Raw genomic sequence first — 22,213 nt, forward strand, 5'->3', positions numbered from 1 at the left:
GACCCTGCCTTACACAGGATGCGGCGCAGGTCCTAATCCAGGCACTTGTCATCTCCCGTCTGGATTACTGCAACTCGCTGCTGGCGGGGCTCCCTGCCTGTGCCATTAAACCCCTACAACTCATCCAGAACGCCGCTGCCCGTCTGGTGTTCAACCTTCCGAAGTTCTCTCACGTCACCCCGCTCCTCCGCTTTCAGTTGAAGCTCGCGTCTGCTACAAGACCATGGTGCTTGCCTACGGAGCTGTGAGGGGAACCGCATCTCCGTACCTTCAGGCTCTGATCAGTCCCTACACCCAAAGAAGGGCACTGCGTTCCACCATCTCTGGCCTGCTCACCTCCCTACCTCTGCGGAAGCACAGTTCCCTCTCAGCCCAGTCAAAACTGTTCGCTGCTCTGGCACCCCAATGGTGGAACAAGCTCCCTCACGACTCCAGGACAGCGGAGTCAATCACCACCTTCCGGAGACACCTGAAACCCCAACTCTTTAAGGAATACCTGGGATAGGATAAAGTAATCCTTCTAACCCCCCCCCCCACAAAAAAAAGATATAGATGTACAATTGTAAAGTGGTTGTTCCTCTGGATATCATAAGGTGAATGCACCAATTTGTAAGTCGCTCTGGATAAGAGCGTCTGCTAAATGACGTAAATGTAAATGTCTGGGATTATTGTGTCCCATTGTGTCTGCATGATGCGTGTTTCTTTTAAATGACAATGAATAATCTTTCATGTAATTGGTTATTGCTGATTCATTATTGTTATTTTATTGTCAGATTTTTTTGTAGCATTTTTAATAAAATCAACTGCATTGTTAGTTAAGGGCTTGTCATTAACCATTTTACAGTAAGGTCTACAGCTGTTGTATTTGGCGCATGTAACTAATACAAGTTGATTTGATTTGTGTGTTTAGGTGCTGGACATTGCTCCCTCTGACACTGGGATTCTGAACCTCTACATGTCTAAGCCGTTTGGGGGGGTTCTACTAGCTGACATATGGAATTGTTTTAAGGTGGTCATACCATGGATCATTTAGATATTCAATTTTGATTTATAGTACCCCTTTAGGTTAAAAAGGAGAAGGACTAATGTTTGTGAGAGCAGGCAGGTGACTGCAATATAGTCTGCCTGGAACATGCCCCATATTCAATTGTAATTCAATAAAAAATAACATTTATTTATCCCCTGTAGGGGCAATTACTAAACACCCTATGGCATCAGGCTTGCAGTGAGTCTCACAGTGACATCACAAGTGGTCACACTTTCAGGTCACATGTCCAGTCACATGACCATACATACATACACAGTAAAACACATGATAACAACAGATGTCAGCCCCCTTAGTGTTTACAACATGGTCATCATAGAGGAGGTTCACTGGGCAAAGATCCCATCAAGGTTCTAATGATGACATCATCTCCATCATCTGACATCAATGATGACATCATCTCCATCATCTGACATCAATGATGACATGTTTCACAGATCATGCCGAGGGAGGGAAGGAAATCAGAGGTGCACTCTTTTTCACTTTGATTTACACTTCACACACTCATTCTATATGTCTAGTGTTCTGTCCCCCCATCCACCATCCCCCCAAACCTCCTGTTCCCTTTTAAAGTTGGGACACGGTCCCTCATCCTCTTCCTTAATCTTCATCATTCTCCTCCCTCTCTACTATCCAGTCACTGTGTGGTGGTCAGGGTTGTCATGGTGGTCAGCGTTGCCATGGATTCCTGTCTCTTCCTCTCTAGTCAGGCTTGTGTTTGATGTGACATTTGTCACCATAGAAACAGCCGGTGGTCCTCCAGAAGAAACACTCGTCACCGTTGATGGGAGCCATCCTCCTGGTCCTGGGAGAGAGAGACAAACAGTATCAAAACACAAACACCTGCACCTGTGCTTCTGCTTCCTCCTTCCATCACTTTGTACATTTCAAAAGTTTATTAGTTTATTGATAACACTTTAGAATAACTCATAATGATGTTTTGACAGACGGATGTCCATACCCTGTGGATGTCCGTACCCTGTGGAGGTGTACTGGGAGGCTGAGGAGGTGATGAGGCCTATCGGGTTGGACCTCTGAGGAGAGGGAGGGGTTCTCTACAGCCAGCGGTCTAGGTACCTGATCACCAGCCTAGTGCTCTCCAGCTCCATCCCCTGGACAGGAGGACATACAGCAGCAACAGTCAAAATATTTAGAATGGAACCAATAGCAAAGTCCCAAAAGTACAATGGAACCAAAAGCATTGTCCCAAAAGTAAAATGGAGCCAATAGATTAGTCTCAAAAGTACAAGAAAAGGTTCACTTATTATTTGTAAAACCAGAGAGTCATTCTAATGTACTATCTTTGGTGAAACATAGCTAAACCTCACATTAAATCATTATTAGATGTACAGTATGTATTTCTATATTGTTATAATACTAGCTGTCTATGTACCTGATCACCAGCCTGGTGCTCTCCAGCTCCACCCCCTGGACAGGAAGACAAACCGCAGGCGTAGTCCAAATACATACAAATGAACCAGTAGCATGGTCCCAAAAGTACAATGGAACTAATAGCACAGTCCTAAGCGTACAATGGAACCAATAGTACAGTCTCAAAAGTACAATGGGACCAATGGCATAGTCCCAAAAGTACAATTGAACCAATTGCATGGTCCCAAAAGTACACACTCCTTAAGTTCAAGCTAAAAAATTCATAGCACATCTCACATAGTTCAATGCATATGACAGCATTATGTTTCATCCCACCACTCACCTTTAGCCTCTCCAAGGTGCAAGTGGACACGTTGGGATTCTTGAAGTTGACAAAGGCACATAATCTCTCTTGTAGAACTCTGATACTCTCTCTCTCTCCCCACAACTACAGTACATAACCTAGATTTAGAATGTAGAACGTTGATACTCTCTATCTCCCCACAACTACAGTACAGAACATAGAGAGTATCAGAGTTCTACATTCTAATTATATCTCCCCACAACTAAAGTACAGAATGTAGGAGAGGAAGGGAGGGAGGTGACCACAGTCAAATACAATCCTATCCTCCCCTGAGGGGAGGATAGGTCCACCACTGGAATCCTTAGGGGAGGAGAGGTCTACCACTGGAGTCCTGAGGGGAGGAGAGGTCCACCACTGGAGTCCTGAGGGGAGGATAGGTCCACCACTGGAATCCTGAGGGGAGGATAGGTCCACCACTGGAATCCTGAGGGGAGGAGAGGTCCACCACTGCAGTCCTGAGGGGAGGATAGGTCCACCACTGGAATCCTGAGGGGAGGAGAGATCCACCACTGGAGTCCTGAGGGGAGGAGAGGTCCACCACTGGAGTCCTGAGGGGAGGAGAGGTCCACCACTGGAATCCTTAGGGGAGAAGAGGTCCTTCCCTCCGGAAACATTGTAGCTAAACCTCACAATAAATCAATGTTAGATGTACAGCATGTATTTCATTATTGTTGTAGTGTTTTGGGTAAATCAGAAACTCCTCTAATAATGGCTATGCTCCCTGTGGTGGGTTCTGGTAGTGCAGTCTGTATATACAATACCCCCTGTGGTGGGGTCTGGTAGTGCAGTCTGTCTATATTATGCTCCCTGTGGTGTGGTCTGGTAGTGCAGTCTGTAGATACAATACCCCCTGTGGTGGGGTCTGGTAGTGCAGTCTGTCTATACTATGCTCCCTGTGGTGTGGTCTGGTAGTGCAGTCTGTATATACAATACCCCCTGTGGTGGGGTCTGGTAGTGCAGTCTGCATATACAATGCCCCTGTGGTGGGGTCTGGTAGTGCAGTCTGTATATACAATACCCCCTGTGGTGGGGTCTGGTAGTGCAGTCTGCATATACAATACCCCCTGTGGTGGGGTCTGGTAGTGCAGTCTGCATATACAATGCCCCTGTGGTGGGGTCTGGTAGTGCAGTCTGTATATACAATACCCCCTGTGGTGGGGTCTGGTAGTGCAGTCTGCATATACAATACCCCCTGTGGTGGGGTCTGGTAGTGCAGTCTGCATATACAATACCCCCTGTGGTGGGGTCTGGTAGTGCAGTCTGCATATACAATACCCCCTGTGGTGGGGTCTGGTAGTGCAGCCTGTCTATACTATGGCGGGTAGCCTAGCTGTTAGAGCTGAGTTTAGGAAACGCTGGCCTAGCCACTCATGGTTAAATGATTCAATGCCACCATCATGTGTCTAATAGGCAGAAATACAAGAAACAAGAGCTGAGTGGAAATAGTTATGAATCAGTGTATAATTAGTTAATCAAATAATCTATGTATTTATTGTCTTAAATGTTGATCTTGTTTACAACATGATGCTTATACTGTATTGACACTAAACCACACAGTAAAAACTGCAAAGGTAAACATGTATTTAACGTATATAAAGTACGTAATAATGAAAAATGTGATGACAAAACAAGTGATATCATGACACTGAACAATATAGCATTACATAATATACAATTATAATTAATATAAAATGTAAAAAACTGCAAATGTTTAAATGTATGTAATGTACTGATAAAAAAAAAAATAATAATAAAAAAAACTATATCGTATTGCATAATATTTTTGACCTTTATTTAACTAGGCAAGTCAGCTAAGAACAAATTCTTATTTTCAATGACGGCCTAGGAACAGTGGGTAACCTGCCTTGTTCAGCCGCAGAACGACAGATTTGTACCTTGTCAGCTCAGGGATTCGATCTTGCAACCTTCCGGATACTAGTCCAACGCTCTAACCACTAGGCTACCTGCCGCCCCAATATAGGCTACCTGCCGCCCCAATATAGGCTACCTGCCACCCCAATGTAGGCTACCTGCCACCCCAATATAGGCTACCTGTCACCCCAATATAGGCTACCTGCCACCCCAAATATAAAATGTGGAATAATATATGACAGCAATACAAAGTAAATCATCATTAAACACATCAGGAGAAACTTGACCCAAAAGCTAAAAATATTAAAAAGCTTTTATCAATATTATCCATATTAGTTGCTGAGGAAAGTAGGACTATTGATGTTAGAAATCCCTAAATGGAAAAATCCCATTGAAAAAGATCAGAAATATAAACTTCAACTATAGATATTAAACAGATTAATACACAAGAAAAAATATGGAAATGGAAAAATCCCATTGAAAAAAAAGCAGAAGCATAACCCATTTATCATCAATATACATAATTATCATAATAAATAATAAAATGTATATTCCAGCATTTACTCAAAAGCTAATGTTCATGGTCTGGAAAACCATCTAGATATGATAGCAAGAGAATAGAGGTTTGAGGCCTGGTTTTGGATTGGAACAGTAGCTCTTCAGTCCAGCTTCTGTGGTGCTTCTCTTCAGGCCAGGATCTGTGGTGCTTCTCTTCAGTCCAGGATCTGTGGTGCTTCTCTTCAGTCCAGGATCTGTGGTGCTTCTCTTCAGTCCAGCTTCTGTGGTGCTTCTCTTTAGTCCAGCTTCTGTGGTGCTTCTCTTTAGTCCAGGATCTGTGGTGCTTCTCTTCAGTCCAGCTTCTGTGGTGCTTCTCTTTAGTCCAGCTTCTGTGGTGCTTCTCTTTAGTCCAGGATCTGTGGTGCTTCTCTTCAGTCCAGGATCTGTGGTGCTTCTCTTCAGTCCAGGATCTGTGGTGCTTCTCTTCAGTCCAGGATCTGTGGTGCTTCTCTTCAGTCCAGGATCTGTGGTGCTTCTCTTCAGAGGGAGATTCCCCTCACATTCTGAAAGAAGATATACTGAATTAGCACTCCCTCTAAAATGTTTATGGACACACACACACACACACACACACACACACACACACACACACACACACACACACACACACACACACACACACACACACACACACACACACACACACACACACACACACACACACACACACACATTACTGCCAGGGTGTCATACTCTGGTGACCTGGTCTTCATGTTCAGAGGTGTGTACATGTCACTGTTGGGGTCACTGGTAGGGTCAGGATGGACATTCTGTGGACAGAGAGAGAGAGAGAGAGAGAGAGAGAGAGAGAGAGAGAGAGAGAGAAAGAAAGATGGAATTGGAGAGAGGAAATGCATGAGTTCATTGAGACACTAGTCTTTCTATCATTTTCTCTATACACATTCAAGTACTGTATAAAACAAACACACTAACAAACAATCAAATTAATTATAAGAGACTTACTGCCAGAGTGTCATAGTCAGGGGACATGGTCCTCATGTTCAGACCTGTGTACGTGTCACTGTTACAGTCAGGACGGACACTCTGTGGAGAGAGAGAGAGAGAGAGAGAGAGAGAGAGAGAGAGAGAGAGAGAGAGAGAGAGAGAGAGAGAGAGAGAGGTAACAATTAAAATAGTATGAAAGAGACTGACGTGACACAGTAAATTAATGAAAATGGAGTTGTAACTCAGGGTTTCCCAAACTCAGAGCTGGTCCCTGCACATTTTGATCTCAGAGCTGCACATTTTGATCTCAGAGCTGCACATTTTGTTTTTTGCCCGAACACTACACAGCTGATTACTATAATCAAAGACTGATGAGTTGTTGGGGGGGGGGTCCTGGTGTAAGTGATATAATCACCTGTGTGTCTGCTGTGGCATCACTTCCTCCTGTGGATCTCCTGTAATGAGGGACAGAGTGAGTTCTGTTCTCTACTGACCTCTAGTGGAAGTTGATGTGTTACTAATATAGTTTAGTAGTTAAGGGCTTTGGGCCAATAAATAAAGGAATGAGGTTAATAACAAATCAGAGTGATAAGGTGAAAGAATAATACAAATATCAATTTTCCCTTCTTCACTCACCTGAACCACATGAGTCCAGAGAGACAGAGGATGAGAACCAGAACAACCACTATGATTCCTACAGCTGCAGTCAGAACTGAGGTCTGTTTAACTATAATAAAATATGGATGATACGAGTACTGTAATTTAATAAATTGAACATAAATGTAGTCTAGGACAATAATACAACATCTGTTAACTGATCTAATCTCAACGTATATATAATTATAAAACAAAGTATAATAAGCCAATGTACAATTATTAAGATGAGCATGAAATGTCATTTTGTATTGAAATATTGAAGATGAAAGTTCACCTGGTAAAATGATCATCAGAGCTGTAGAGTTCCTAGATCCTCTTCCATTCCAGGCCTCACAGTGGTAATGTCCATTGTCCTTAGACTTGAACTTACTTATGTTGTACATCTGTCCAAATCCATTTAGAAAAGTCTTATTTTGAAAGTACCAGGTGTATTTGTCCACAGGTGGGTTGGCATCACTGCTGCAGGTCAGAGTCACTGAACTGCCCTCCACTATTTCACCAGAGGGACTGACTGACACTGAGGTCTTCTTAGGTTTATCTGATGTAAAATACCAAACATTTTGTCAAAGTAGTATTAACAATAAGTAAAAGATATATTTTTGTTGTAAAATTATTGACAAAGTAAGGCATGTCTATTTTGCCTGAGTGCATGATACTTGCTAAGTAGAAATCAAATCAAATAGAATACTGTACTATTTTGTTGCACTGTACTCACACACTGCAGGAGAGCTGAGATCCTCTTGGCCTTTTACAGCACAGTAGTAGCTGTCTGCATCCTCACTGCTGATGGAGTACATGGGGAGGAGTTATCTTGTACATTCTGTCCATTCTTGTACCAGATGTAGGTGGGGTTGTCAGTCAGAGTACAGGTGGTGATACAGGTCAGTGTCTTCTGTCCCTCTGCAGCAGGAGTCACCTTCACCTGCAGACCTGAAACAATATGTATAAAACCACATACACCTCTGTGTTAACAGGATGGTTCATTTATTTTCTCCTGTAATTCAATATGATTTACAGTTGTATCATACAGTGTAGTATTACCTGTGACAGACAGAGTTGTTCCTGGGAAACTATGACCCCATTCAAAGTTGTATGTTTTAAAAGTGAAGCGATACTCAGCTGAGTCCTCCTCTCTCAGATCTGTGATTCTCAGGGTGAAGGGACATCTGTATGTTCCAGTGTACTTCACACGACCTGTATACCCTGGGTCTCTGGTTAGGTCTTCAGGGGTCGACTTATCACTTCTAAACCAGAATGTTGATGTGGTGGAATAATAACCAACATAAGTACAGGATATGTCCACTGTTGACCCCTTCAAGACACAGATTCTCCTCTTGGTGTAAGTTACTCTGTAGCAGATCTGACCCTGAACACCTGAAATACAGTGACATAACAAGAGGACAACTGGATTATATTCTCAGTTCTTTCTAGAAATGATAACAGTTCTAATATTACATAGTGAAACCAACACACACAGAGGTTGTACGGTATTGTTAATTAAAGAAACACTCACACACTGCAGGAGAGTGGAGATCCTCATGACCTTTAACAGCACAGGAGTAGCTGTCCTCATAGTTACTGGAGACTGAGTATTTGTACTGGGGGGAGGTGCTCTCATCTAGATGTTGTCCGTTCTTGTACCAGATGTAGGTGGGGTTACCAGTCAGAGTACAGGTGGTGATACAGGTCAGTGTCTTATCCTGATGTCCACCAGTCACCTTCACCTGAAGACCTGGAGAAAAAACAATATCACTGTAAATCCCTTTATCACTGACTAATCACTCTAATACAAAGATGGAAGAAATCTTATGTTATACAGACTATCATAAATACACCACAACAATTGTCCAGAACTAATTGTAATTGAACATAATAGCTGGTTTTTACTTTACCTGTGACAGACAAAGTCACTCCAGGATCACCAGTATATAGAATGTTACTGTACCTGTGACAGACAGAGTGACTCCAGGATAACCAGTATATTTCCATCCAGTCTGATCTGTTATAAATCTGAACTTGTACGTAGCTGAGTCTTTCTCTCTCAGGTCTGTGATTCTCAGGTTGTGACCATTCTTCTTATCCCCATGATACTCCAGACGACCTGCATACTCTGGGTCCTGACCTAGATCTTCAGGTTCTACACCAGTCCCCCATTTAGTGAACCAGACGGTTGATGTGACTGTACCACTGGGATATCTGATAGAGCAGGACAGCTCCACTGTTGACCCCTCCAAGACACAGATACTCTGAGTGGTGTAAGTCACACTCCAGACATTCTGCCCCAGTACAACTGAACATCCACAGAACACAAGAGTATTACATTAAGCCAATGCCAATTGGATCACACTAACAGTATAGGCTTTGTCCACACTTTGTTGCCATAGTTGCTGATTTGAGTGTGAATGGAAACCAGAGATAAACATCACTCAGTGAGGTGTGAAAGATAACTATTTAAGTGAAGTGGAGACGCCTAACAGAACACACCAGAATAATTAAACGCAAATATAATGTTAAAATGTTATAAATGTCTGTAGATTGACAAACATATCAAGTTATGAATGAGACCATACCTGCTACAGACCAGAGAAAGACCACCAACACACTTCCTGCTGTTCTCAAGGACATTGTTGCATCTCCCACCCTGCAGTCTTAGAAACATAATCAACAACTCACTCTATAGCTGGTGAATAACTCCACCTGATACCTGACATAATCATGAAAAATGTGAAGAATTTAATTATCTGGTTATGATAAAAAATATGCATAAAACATAAAACATTAAATATAAAACATAAAACATAAAAACAGTCCAGGGTCCATATTCACACAGTGTCTTTAAGTAGACTAGGAGAGCTGATTTACGATCAGTTTAACTTTTTAGATCATTATTATATGGACCAGGGGGACCTGATCTTAGATCAGCACTCCTACTCTGAGACACTTCATGAATACAGGCTCTGATGTAACAACCTAAACACAGCTCAAAACTAAACAAAAAGTTAAATGATTTAGTATGTCGTACCACGTCATTTATGGCTAAAACATAAAATAATAACAATGATAATAATAATAACATAAAACACTCAACTATATAATATACTGTAGCGTACTTACAGAGTGAAGGGGAGAGGTATTGTACAGTGAGTCAACTTACTGGCGTAGCAGGGCATAGAAACAAGAAGTGTGAGTTCTGTGGTTGATTGACACGCTTTTAAAGTAGCCTAGTCAGGAATTTAAAACAATCACATGCATCAACAGCATGTCAGAAAAAAAGATGTACTGTATTTTATGTATCTAAATATAAAATGTGACCACATAGCTAGTTGCATTTCTTCATTTGTGCCAAAAAAAAGTCAACAGGCAAAATGCAGCCCATTTTCAATGTGGTCTTTATACAGATCCAGTACAACGTGTTGACTGGAATGTACATGGTTTCTTAACCCTCATACTACCGACTGGGGTCATTTTGACCCCAGAGGCATATTTTTATCATAACCAGATAATTAAATTCTTCACATTTTTCATGATTATGTCAATAAACGTGTTCTTAATGCATCTAAATCATTGTTTAGGGTTTCTGTATCAATATGGAATTTGAAAAGTTTGACCCCGTGCAAAAACACCTATTCCGCCCATATTAATTTGAGTGGACCTGTATCAGGGATTTTGATCACATAGACAGATCATCTGCAGAGATATAGCTCCCCATGTACTCTCCTCAGATCTTAGTTTTCTGTAAACCACTTGCCCTTTCAGTCTGATTGGCATTCAGGCCTGTCAATCACCCTCACATGCCAACCAATCAGGGCTCTTGGACGTTTTCCAGGGATCCGCACCTGACAACTCAAATTAGAGCTTGTTTAAAATGCTGTCCATAGAGAAGGATAGAGGCCTCAAGTGGCCAAAAGGCCGTGTTAGCATGGGCAGTGTCATTTTAATGTAGTCAACTGGATGTGACTTTCAACTTTATTGGCTGATCCCTCCTGGTGACCCAGTTGGAGTCATGTTCAACCAGCCAATCGTGAAAAATTCAAAATGGAGATAGCCTCAGTGGCGCTGACCATGCTGTCACAGATACTATAATGGCACAGATACAAAGATGCAAGAAGAAGAAATTGTTGTGCTGAGGGACTGTTCACATGCTGTTTCCTAACTCAAGTGTTGTGTGGGTCAATTGGCATGTACATTTTGGCATACACTATAGGGGATATATTCGGTGTGATGAAACTGAACAAAAATATAAACGCAACATGTAAAGTGTTGGTCCCATGTCTCATGAGCTGAAATAAAAGATCCCAGAAATGTTCCATAAGCACGAATAAGCTTATTTTTCTCAAATGTTGTGCATAAATTTGTTTACATCCCCATTAGTGAGCATTTCTCCTTTGCCAAGATAAGTCATCCATCTGACGGGTGAGGCATATCAAGAAGCTGATTAAACAGCATGATCATTACACAGTTGCACCTTGTGCTGGGGACAATAAAAGGCCATTATAAAATGTGCAGTTTTCTCACACAACACAATGCCACATCCCAAGTTTTGAGGGAGTATGCAATTGGCATACTGACTGCACAAATGTCCACCAGAGCTGTTGCCAGAGAATTTAATGTTCATTTCTCTAACTTAAACTGCATCCAACGTTGTTTTAGAGAATTTGGCAATACATTCAACTGGCCTCACAAGCACAGACCAGGTGTATGGCATTCTGAGGGAGAGCGTTTTGCTGATGTCAACGTTGTGAACAGAGTGCCCCATGGTGGTGGTGGGGTTATGGTACGGGCAGGCATAAGCTACGGACAACAAACACAGTTGCATTTTATCAATGGCAATTTGAATGCACAGAGATACCGTGATGAGATCATGAGGCCCATTGTCGTGTCATTCATCCGCTGCCATCACCCCCTGTTTCAGCATGATAATCACTGCCTCATGTCACAAGGATCTCTACACAATTCCTGGAAGCTGAAAATGTCCCAGTTTTTCCATGACCTGCATACTCACCAGACATGTCACCCATTGAGCATGTTTGGGATGCTCTGGGTCGACACGTGACGACACTGTTCTCCAGGTCGCACCAATATCCTGCAACTTCTTATAGCCATTGAAGAGTAGTGGGACAGCATTCCACAGACCACAATCAACAACCTGATCAACTGTATGCAAAGGAGATGAAACACAACGGCCCTCGTTGTGTTTTTAAAGGTACTGTATCTGTGACCAACAGATGCATATCTGTATTCCCAGTCATGTGAAATTTCCTTATTTCCTTATGTGACCTCAGTAAAATTTTAGTAATGATTGCATGTTGCATTTGTATTTTTTTAAGCAAATATCCTGTATATACTTCCTTCTCACATCTATCTACACACTTTCCTCCTCCCACTTTTTCCCTTGCTTGTGGATTTTCAGGGCACAGCACATCAGCTGTATACAGTGTATATATACAGTATCAGTCAAAAGTTTGGACACACCTACTCATTCAAGGGTTTCTCTTTATTTATTATTTTTTAAATTTTCTACATTGTAGAATAATAGTGAAGACATCAAACTATGAAACAACACATATGGAATCATGTAGTAACCTAAAAAGTGTTAAACAAATATTTTATATTTTTCAAAGTAGCCACCCTTTGCCTTTATGACAGATTTGCACACTCTTGACATTCTCTCAACCAGGTTCATGAGGAATGCTTTTCCAACATTCTTAAAGGAGTTCCCACATATCAAATCAAATCAAATTTATTTATATAGCCCTTCGTACATCAGCTGATATCTCAAAGTGCTGTACAGAAACCCAGCCTAAAACCCCAAACAGCAAGCAATGCATGTGAAAGAAGCACGGTGGCTAGGAAAAACTCCCTAGGAAAAACTCCCTAGAAAGGCCAAAAACCTAGGAAGAAACCTAGAGAAGAACCAGGCTATGAGGGGTGGCCAGTCATCTTCTGGCTGTGCCGGGTGGATATTATAACAGAACATGGTCAAGATGTTAAAATGTTCATAAATGACCAGCATGGTCAAATAATAATCATAGTAGTTGTCGAGGGTGCAACAAGCACGTCCGGTGAACAGGTCAGGGTTCCATAGCCGCAGGCAGAACAGTTGAAACTGGAGCAGCAGCACGGCCAGGTGGACTGGGGACAGCAAGGAGTCATCATGCCAGGTAGTCCTGAGGCATGGTCCTAGGGCTCAGGTCCTCCGAGAGAAAGAAAGAAAGAGAGAAAGTGAGAATTAGAGAGAGCATATTTAAATTCACACAGGACACCGGATAAGACAAGAGAAATACTCCAGATGTAACAGACTGACCCTAGCCCCCGACACATAAACTACTGCAGCATAAATACTGGAGGCTAAGACAGGAGGGATCAGGAGACACTGTGGCCCCATCCGATGAAAATATGCTGAGCACCTGTTGGCTGCTTTTCCTTTACTCTGCGGTCTAACTTATCCCAAACCGTCTCAATTGGCTTGAGGTCGGGTGATTGTGGAGGCCAGGTCATCTGATGCAGCACTCCATAACTCTCCTTGGTCAAATAGCCCTTACACAGACTGGAGGTGTGTTGTGTCATTGTCCTGCTGAAAAACAAAATACGCAAAACAGATGGGATGGCGTATCGCTGCAGAATGCTGTGGTAGCCATGCTGGTTAAGTGTGCCTTGAATTCTAAATACATCACTGACAGTGTCACCAGCAAAGCACCCTCACAGCATCACACCTCCTCCTCCATGCTTCCCAGTGGGAACCACACATGCAGAGATCAACCGTTCACCTCCACTGCATCTCACAAAGGCACAGCAGTTGGAACCAAAAATCTCAAATTTGGACTCATCAGAAAAAGGACAGATTCCCACCGGTCTGATGTCCATTGCTCGTGTTTCTTGGCCCAAGCAAGTCTCTTCTTCTTATTGGTGTCCTTTAATAGTGGTTTCTTGACAGCAATTTGACCATGAAGGCCTGATTCACGCAGTCTCCTCTGAACAGTTGATGTTGAGATGTGTCTTACTTGAACTCTGTGAAGCATTTATTTGGGCTACAATCTGAGGTGCAGTTAACTCTAATGAACTTATCCTCTGCAGCAGAGCTAACTCTGAGTCTTCCTTTCCTGTGACGGTCCTCATTAGAGCCAGTTTCATCATAGCACTTGATGGTTTTTGTGACTGCTTTTTCAAAGTTTGATCTCATTTTTGTGAAAGATGAATTTATCTCTTTCTTTGAGCTTTGTGTTAGTATTAAATATCATTTTCAAAAACCAAAATGACCATACAATATAACAATATATTTCTATTATTTAGTTCATACAGTCTTTATGCTCATCTTTATCAAGGGTGCCATTCACTTGGGACCTGACTGTACCTATCCAGGCAGCAATGTAACAAACTGGTTTCTAACCTAGGTCTCCTGCAGGCCACAAGACTGTGTTACCCTGCTACACCAAGTAAGCATAGGCGTTAGCTTAGGAAGCTTATACAAATCTTCAGGTCTCAGACAAGTTCTCAACACCTACATCACTTTTCAGGTTCCATCCCGTGTGGCTCAGGTGTAGTCCCGTGTGGCTCAGTTGGTAGAGCATGGAGTTTGCAACGCCAGGGTTGTGGGTTTGATTCCCACGGGGGACCAGTACGGAGAAAACAATGTATGAAATGTATGCCTTCACTACTGTAAGTCGCTCTGGATAAGAGCGTCTGCTAAATGACTTAAATGTAAATCCCCTAATGCCTTGGTGGCCGTGACGAAGACACTTTGCCCCTAAACTGCTCCAAGGACAAGACTGACTCTGTTGTGCTCCTATTCTGTTCTGTGCCTGATGTGTCATAGGGTTGGGTACTGTGACAGCAGAAATACACTTTCCCATTGTACAATAGACTTTCATATAAAAAAAATACAAATGTTGCCGGAGTGTGTGTGTTTTATTTTGTCACATGACTGTGTGCCTGTGAGTGTGTGCATGTGTGTGTTTTTGTAATACATGTTGAGACTGTATGTAGGGGTATGTACTGTACCATTATGTGTGTTTGTAATACATGTTGAGACTGTATGTAGGGTTATGTACTGTACCATTATGTGTGTTTGTAATACATGTTGAGACTGTATGTAGGGGTATGTACTGTACCATTATGTGTGTTTGTAATACATGTTGAGACTGTATGTAGGGTTATGTACTGTACCATTATGTGTGTTGGTAATACATGTTGAGACTGTATGTAGGGTTATGTACTGTACCATTATGTGTGTTTGTAATACATGTTGAGACTGTATGTAGGGTTATGTACTGTACCATTATGTGTGTTGGTAATACATGTTGAGACTGTATGTAGGGTTATGTACTGTACCATTATGTGTGTTGGTAATACATGTTGAGACTGTATGTAGGGTTATGTACTGTACCATTATGTGTGTTTGTAATACATGTTGAGACTGTATGTAGGGGTATGTACTGTACCATTGTGTGTGTTTGTAATACATGTTGAGACTGTAAACGTCAAAATAAAAGTCCTGTTTTTATTACAGTATTACACATTTCTTTAGTAGAAGAACATGGTGGGATTGAGCCAGATGGTTGCTGGTGTTACTGACTGGTTTAGACTCTGCTGAGCACAAGCCAATGTGTTACCTTGTGGAGCTAATGCAAGTATTCCATTTTCAGGCAAGGTTACGATGCTAAAATGACACCAATTACACTGGTGTTATCCAGACCTGGGTTCAAATAGTATTTTATATCGTTCAAATATTTTGAGAGTTTGCTTGAGCCCGCCTGGAGTGCCAGCTGAATGTTTTTTGCACCTTTGCACCTTTGTTCCATTGCACCAAACAAGCTCAATCATCAAGTACAGCTCATTAAAGTATATGAAATACACTATTTACACACAGGTGTGGTCCCAGCCCCTTCTGCCATTGTAGCCTTGTACAAGGCAAATAAACGCCTTAATTGCTAATGCTACCTGGTTAATGCTCTGAGGATTACCCAGTGTTCCCAGACTGTTGCACAAATAGCATGTCAGTGGGGTTGGGTACTATGACAGTAATAATTTGCATTTCCGTTGTGCTGATAAATAAAGAGCTATTCAAAAGGGACTTCTATTTTGAAAATTCCTTACAAATGATGTCAAATAAATGTGTTATGACAGTTGTAATGAACGATTCTGGAACACTAATGAAGGTTTCATAAAGGTGTAATGTGGTTCTGAGGTAACATGTTTTTATCACCTTATCATCAAGGCTGACCAAGGGCCTGTTGATTTTTTTTTTAACCTTTATTTAACTAGGCAAGTCAATGAAGAACAAATTCTTATTTTTAATGACGGCCTAGGAACAGTGGCTTGTTCAGGGGCAGAACGACAGATTTGATCTGGGGATTTGATCTTGCAACCTTTCGGTTACAAGTCCAACCCTCTAACCACTAGGCTACCTGTCGCCCCGTGAGAACAATTGATGAGAAGCATTATGATGAATGTTTGATTGCTGCATGCTATTTAGACATATCATTCATGTCAATCACCACTAATACATAAAATATGCCTATTTTAGACATTTCAGACTGATAAACTGAATAAGCAAAATGCAACATGTGTTTGATAGTTTGACCTCTCAACGAGTTACTCAATGGTGTTGGTTTTGAAGAAGTCAGCAAGAACAAACACAGGAAGAGAGGTTTCCTGTGTTGCAAACTTATCTTTGCCGCCTGTGCATTCACCAAACTGTCAGAACTGCTGTCACTGCAGGCTTATTCAGAATGTATGAAAATAGATACATTTTTATCAACTAATGATCAAATGTTAATTGTCAGTTGGATCTTCCTTCAGACTCAAGAAGGCAGAGCCATGTGTCTCATGCTGGGTACATAATGGCACATAAAAACATTGATTTTGGTATTATATTTATTACATGAACGGTTGAAGTTATATGTTATTCATTAAAAAAGTTGTTACTCACCTGAAAACATAATCATGGCAAAGATGCACCCTCTATCCAACTCTATGTCAGGGACCAAGAAGCTGACGCAGATGGCGTCCTTCCTCAACAACACATTTACATGCTTGACAACCAACAATGTAATGCAATATTATAATAACTGTTTACTGTACCGTGGAATACATGTTTAACCCTTGTGTGGTCTTAAGGGTAAAAAATGACCTGCCACTATGTTAGCAGCAGGGAAAACCCCCTAAATTATATTGTTTCAACTTAAAATTTGATGACTTTTCCAAGAGTGACCCCAACTTTAGAAAAAGTGAAAAATCACCTTTGTTCATATTTCCATGAAAGCTGTACACCACCAGGGTACAAAGATCGTCTTAGGGTCCTTTTTGACCCGGCAGTTATAAAATCATTTACACACCACACACACACACAAAATGAGAAATTGAGATTATGTGCAATACTGATTGAACTCAGCCAGCAGCTCCTGAAGAGGAAGATCACCGTGGTTGGCATAGTTAGAAAGAACAAGCCTGAGCTCCCCCTGCACTCCTTGCAACAAGGGGGAGAGAGGCCTTCTCATCAAAGTTTGCCTTTACCCCCACTCTAGTTTCTTACCTCCCAAAGTCGAACAAGAATGTGGTCCTCCTGAGCACACTGCACAAAACGGCTGAGATCAGCGATCGTGAGGACAGGAAGCCAGCCATCATCCTGGACTACAACCACAACAAAGGAGACGTGGACAACCTGGACAAGGTGATTGGAACTTACAGCTGCAGGAGGATAACTGCCCGCTGGCCATCTTCCATAAAATCATTGATTTGTCCTCATACAATGCCTTCGTGATTTGGAACAAGATCAACCCTACCTGGATGCCTGATAAGCAGAACAAGATGGTGTTCCTGGAGCAGCTGGGAAAGTCACTAGTAACCCCACACATTCGAAGAAGGGAGCGCCTCCCCCACACAGCAGCCTCTGCAGCGCTTGTGAAAGCTGTTGAGGGGGGCTAAATCTTGTCCTGATCCACCTAAGGCTGCAGCAGGCAAGAGGAGGAGATACCAATTCTGCCCCCCAAAGAAGGACTGTTAAACAAATACTATGTGCTGCACATGTGAGAAATACATCTGCAAAGTCCATGCACACACACACACACACTTGTATACTGTCCTACATGTGCTAATTAGAGTTGATTGATTTATGTTCTTCACGTTTTTGTATCTATTATCTTATTCATTGTTGTTGTTTATACACCTTGTGGGTGGGGGCAATCATTAAAAAAGGGAGAAGACTAGCATTTTGTAGTTGAATTCCTAATTGTACATTAAAATGCATTCAAAACTACATTCTGCATATTTCTGCTACTTTCTTAGGCTATACAAGTGCTATCTCTTGCAAACAATGTTTTACACCTATGTAGTACCTTTAGCAATAATAATAAACCTCTACTTTAGTAAAGAAAACAATTATTACAGGTGTGTTGTCATAAAAACAAGTGGTGTCACCTGTTTAAATGCAGTCTTTCTGCATTGTGAAGAGGGAAAACCCACATATTCACAAAGTTTGTGATGAATGACAGGTTGTTTCTTCATGCAAAATAGATTTGGGGTTTAAAATTCAATTAAGCTGCTTTATTTTAAGGGTTTAGTGAAGGTGGGTAATTTTTTACCCATAGGACAAGGGGAGTATACAGAATGTTAAGACTTCACAAGGGTTAAAGCTTTTTTCATTTTTCAAGTTAACACACAGTAAAGAATGGCAGGCTGAGCTGTAATATTTTCAAACACAATTAAATGTGTATTTATTGTCTTAAACTCTGAGCTTATTTACAACATGATGCTTATAATGTATTGCCACTAAACCACACTGTAAAAACTGCAAAGGTAAACATGTAATTAAATGTATCTAAAATAGGCAATAGTGAATAATTTGATGATAAAAACAAGTGATATCATGATACTGAACCATAAAGTATTACGTAATAAAAACTCTTAGTAACAGGCCATTGAGTAATAATGTCTGACAGCAATACAAAGCTAATTATTAAACACATAAGGCGCATAAGAGATGGTAGCGGAAACATTATGTACAAAAAAAGTTAAAAAAAATAAAAAAGTTACAATCAACGCAGATAAACGAACCAAAAAACAATTGGTTGGGGGTACGTAAAACTCTGGTGCCATCTTACACTAAATATGCAAATGCATTTGTCACATTCTTCTTCGTCAGATGATAAAGAAAAATCATTGTCGGACCAAAATGCAGCGGGGTTATGTGCACTCATCTTCTTTTATTGAATTGGCAAAGAAGGAAAAACCAAAATAAACATGTACACAAAACACAATGACGAATAACAGGCCGGTAAGGCATAAAAGCTATACCTAGCACAATCTCCCACAAACTACCAACACAAACCTATATATATAGGACTCTCAATCAGAGGCAACTAGGAAACACCTGCCTCCAATTGAGAGTCCAACACCCAATGACCTAAACAAAGAAATACTAATACTAGAATGAACATAGAAATACAAAACATATAACATAGCCCAAAACCCGGAAATAATAAATCAAACACCCTTCTAAACAACCAACCACCCCGAACCACATAAAACAAATACCCTCTGCCACGTCCTGACCAAACTACAATAACAAATAACCCCTATTACCGGTCAGGACGTGACAGCAATGATATGCATGCAATGTTTTATTATTATAAAAGGACATTTGATTTCTCTTTCTAGTACCTCAGAGCTTCCCAGGTCACCCCCTCTCGTGCTCACTTTTTATTCCGGCAACTCCCAATTTTGTAAGGCAAAGTAAAAAATAAACTGAAATATCACATTTACGTAAGTAGTCAGACCCTTTACTAAGTACTTTGTTGATTAACTATTTGCAGTGATTACAGCCTCGATTCTTCTTGGGTATTACGCTACAAGCTTGGCACACCTGTACATGGGGATTTTCTCCCATTCTTCTCTGCAGATCCTCTCATACTCTGTCAAGAGTGGATGGGAAGCTTTCGCAGCACAGCCATTTTCAGGTTTCTCCAGAGATGTTCGATCGGGTTCAAGTCCGGGCTCTGGCTGGAACACTCAAGGATATTCAGAGACTTGTCCCGAAGCAACTCCTGCATTGTCTTGCCTGTGTGCTTAGGGTTGTTGTCCTGTTGGAAGATGAACCTTTGCCCCAGTCTGAGGTCCTGCGAGCTCTGGAGCAGGTTTTCATTAAGGCTCTCTCTGTACTTTGCTCCGTTCATCTTTCCATCGATCCTGACTAGTCTCCCAGCCCCTGCCACTGAAAAACATCCCAACAGCATAATGCTGCCAACACCATGCTTCACCGTAGGGATGGTGGCAGGTTTCCTCCAGGCATGACACTTGGCATTCAGGCCAAAGAGTTCAATCTTGGTTTCATCAGACCAGATAATCTTGTTGCTTATGGTCTGAGAGTCTTTAGGTGTCTTTTGGCAAACTCCAAGCAGGCTGTCATGTGCCTTTTACTGAGGAGTGGCTTCCGTCTGGCCACTCTACCATAAAGGCCTGATTGGTGGAGTGCTGCATAAATGGTTGTCCTTCTGGAAGGTTCTCCCATCTCCACAGAGGAACTCTGGAGCTCTTTCAGTGTGACCATCGGGCTCTTGGTCACCGTCCTGACCAAGGCTCTTCTTCCCCCGATTGCTCAGTTTGGCTGTGCAGCCAGCTCTATGAAGAGTCTTTGTGTTTCCAAACGCCTTCCTATTACAAATGATGGAGGCCAGTGTTTTTGGGGACCTTCAATGCTACAGACATGTTTTGGTAACCTTCCCCAGATCTGTGCCCTAACACAATCCTGTCTTGGAGCTCTACGGACAATTCCTTTGACCTCATGGATTGGTTTTTGCTCTGACATGCACTTTCAACTGTGGAACCGTATATAGACAGGTGTGTGCCTTACCAAATCATATCCAATAATTGCATTTACCACAGGTGGACTCCAATAAAGTTGTAGAAACATCTCAAGGATGATCAATGGAAAAAAGGATGCACCTGAGCTCAATTTCGAGTCTCATAGCAAAGGGTCTGAATTCTGTTTTTTATAATATTAGCAAAAATTTCTAAACCTATTTTATCTTTCATTATGGGGTACTGTATGTAGGTTGTTTAGGGAAAAAAAATTATAGAATTTGCTTTAGAATAAGGCTGAAACACAATGTGGAAAAAGTAATGGGGTCTGAATACTTCCCGAATTACACTTAGGCTCATATATACAAGTATTGCTTTATTGCTGTGTATTCATTTGCGGTTAATAATAATAATATGTACTTGTCTCATCCATATTTTATTATAGGGAAATAAACCTCAGTTATGACTGATTCAAATAATCAAAAATCCAAATAACTTCACAGATCTTCATTGCAAAGTTTCCCATGCTTGTTCAATGAACCATAAACAATTAATGAACATTCACCTGTGGAACGGTCATTAAGAAACCAACAGCTTACAGATGGTAGTCAATTAAGGTCACAGTTATGAAAACGTAGGACACTAAAGAGGCCTTTCTATTGACTCTGAAAAACACCAAAAGAAAGATGCCCAGGGTCCCTGCTCATCTGCATGAACGTGCCATAGTCATGCTACAAGGAAGCATGAGGACTGCAGATGTGGCCAGGGAAATAAATTGCAATGTCCGTACTGTGAGACGCCTAAGACAGCGCTACAGGGAGACAGGACGGACAGCTGATCGTCCTCGCAGTGGCAGACCACGTGTAGGAACACCTGCACAGGATCGGTACATCCGAACATCACACCTGCGGGACAGGTACAGGATGGCAACAACAACTACCTGAGTTACACCAGGAACACACAATCCCTCCATCAGTGCTCAGACTGTCCGCAATAGGCAGAGAGAGGCTGGACTGAGAGCTTGTAGGCATGTTGTAAGGCAGGTCCTCACCAGACCCTGGCTGAGGGAACCTCCTTCCCTTAGCCAGGGCATTGAAAATGTGTTGTGGATGGGTATTCCAGCATGACAATGACCCAAAACATACGGCCAAGGCAACAAAGGAGTGGCTCAAGAAGAAGCACATTAAGGTCCTGGAGTGGCCTAGCCAGTCTCCAGACCTTAATCCCATAGAAAATCTGTGGAGGGAGCTGAAGGTTCGAGTTGCCAAACGTCAGCCTCGAAACCTTAATGACTTGGAGAAGATCTGCAAAGAGGAGTGGGACAAAATCCCTCCTGAGATGTGTGCAAACCTGGTGGCCAACTACAAGAAACGTCTGACCTCTGTGATTGCCAACAAGGGTTTTGCCAGCAAGTACTAAGTCATGTTTTGCAGAGGGGTCAAATACTTATTTCCCTCATTAAAATGCAAATCATTTTATAACATTTTTGACATGCGTTTTTCTGGATTTTTTTGTTGTTCTGTCTCTCACTGTTCAAATAAACCTACTATTAAAATTACAGACTGACCATTTCTTTGTAAGTGGGCAAATGTACAAAATCAGCAGGG

At 41.7% G+C, this 22,213-nt stretch overlaps 1 protein-coding gene across 1 annotated transcript; it reads right to left on the reverse strand.

The window, feature by feature from the left end:
* Positions 1–1,747: 1,747 nt before the first annotated feature.
* Positions 1,748–9,993, reverse strand: LOC106564328 (uncharacterized). Its single transcript, XM_045692064.1, has 8 exons — positions 9,927–9,993; positions 9,383–9,460; positions 8,758–9,102; positions 8,326–8,544; positions 7,854–8,186; positions 7,594–7,742; positions 2,439–2,473; positions 1,748–1,850 (listed from the first exon to the last, which is right to left on the reverse strand). The coding sequence occupies exons 2-8, from the start codon at positions 9,435–9,437 to the stop codon at positions 1,748–1,750; spliced, it is 1,239 nt and encodes a 412-aa protein (XP_045548020.1). The 5' UTR covers positions 9,438–9,460; positions 9,927–9,993.
* Positions 9,994–22,213: the final 12,220 nt, after the last annotated feature.

Source organism: Salmo salar, chromosome ssa12 (assembly GCF_905237065.1).
Source record: "Salmo salar chromosome ssa12, Ssal_v3.1, whole genome shotgun sequence".
NCBI lineage: Eukaryota > Metazoa > Chordata > Actinopteri > Salmoniformes > Salmonidae > Salmo > Salmo salar.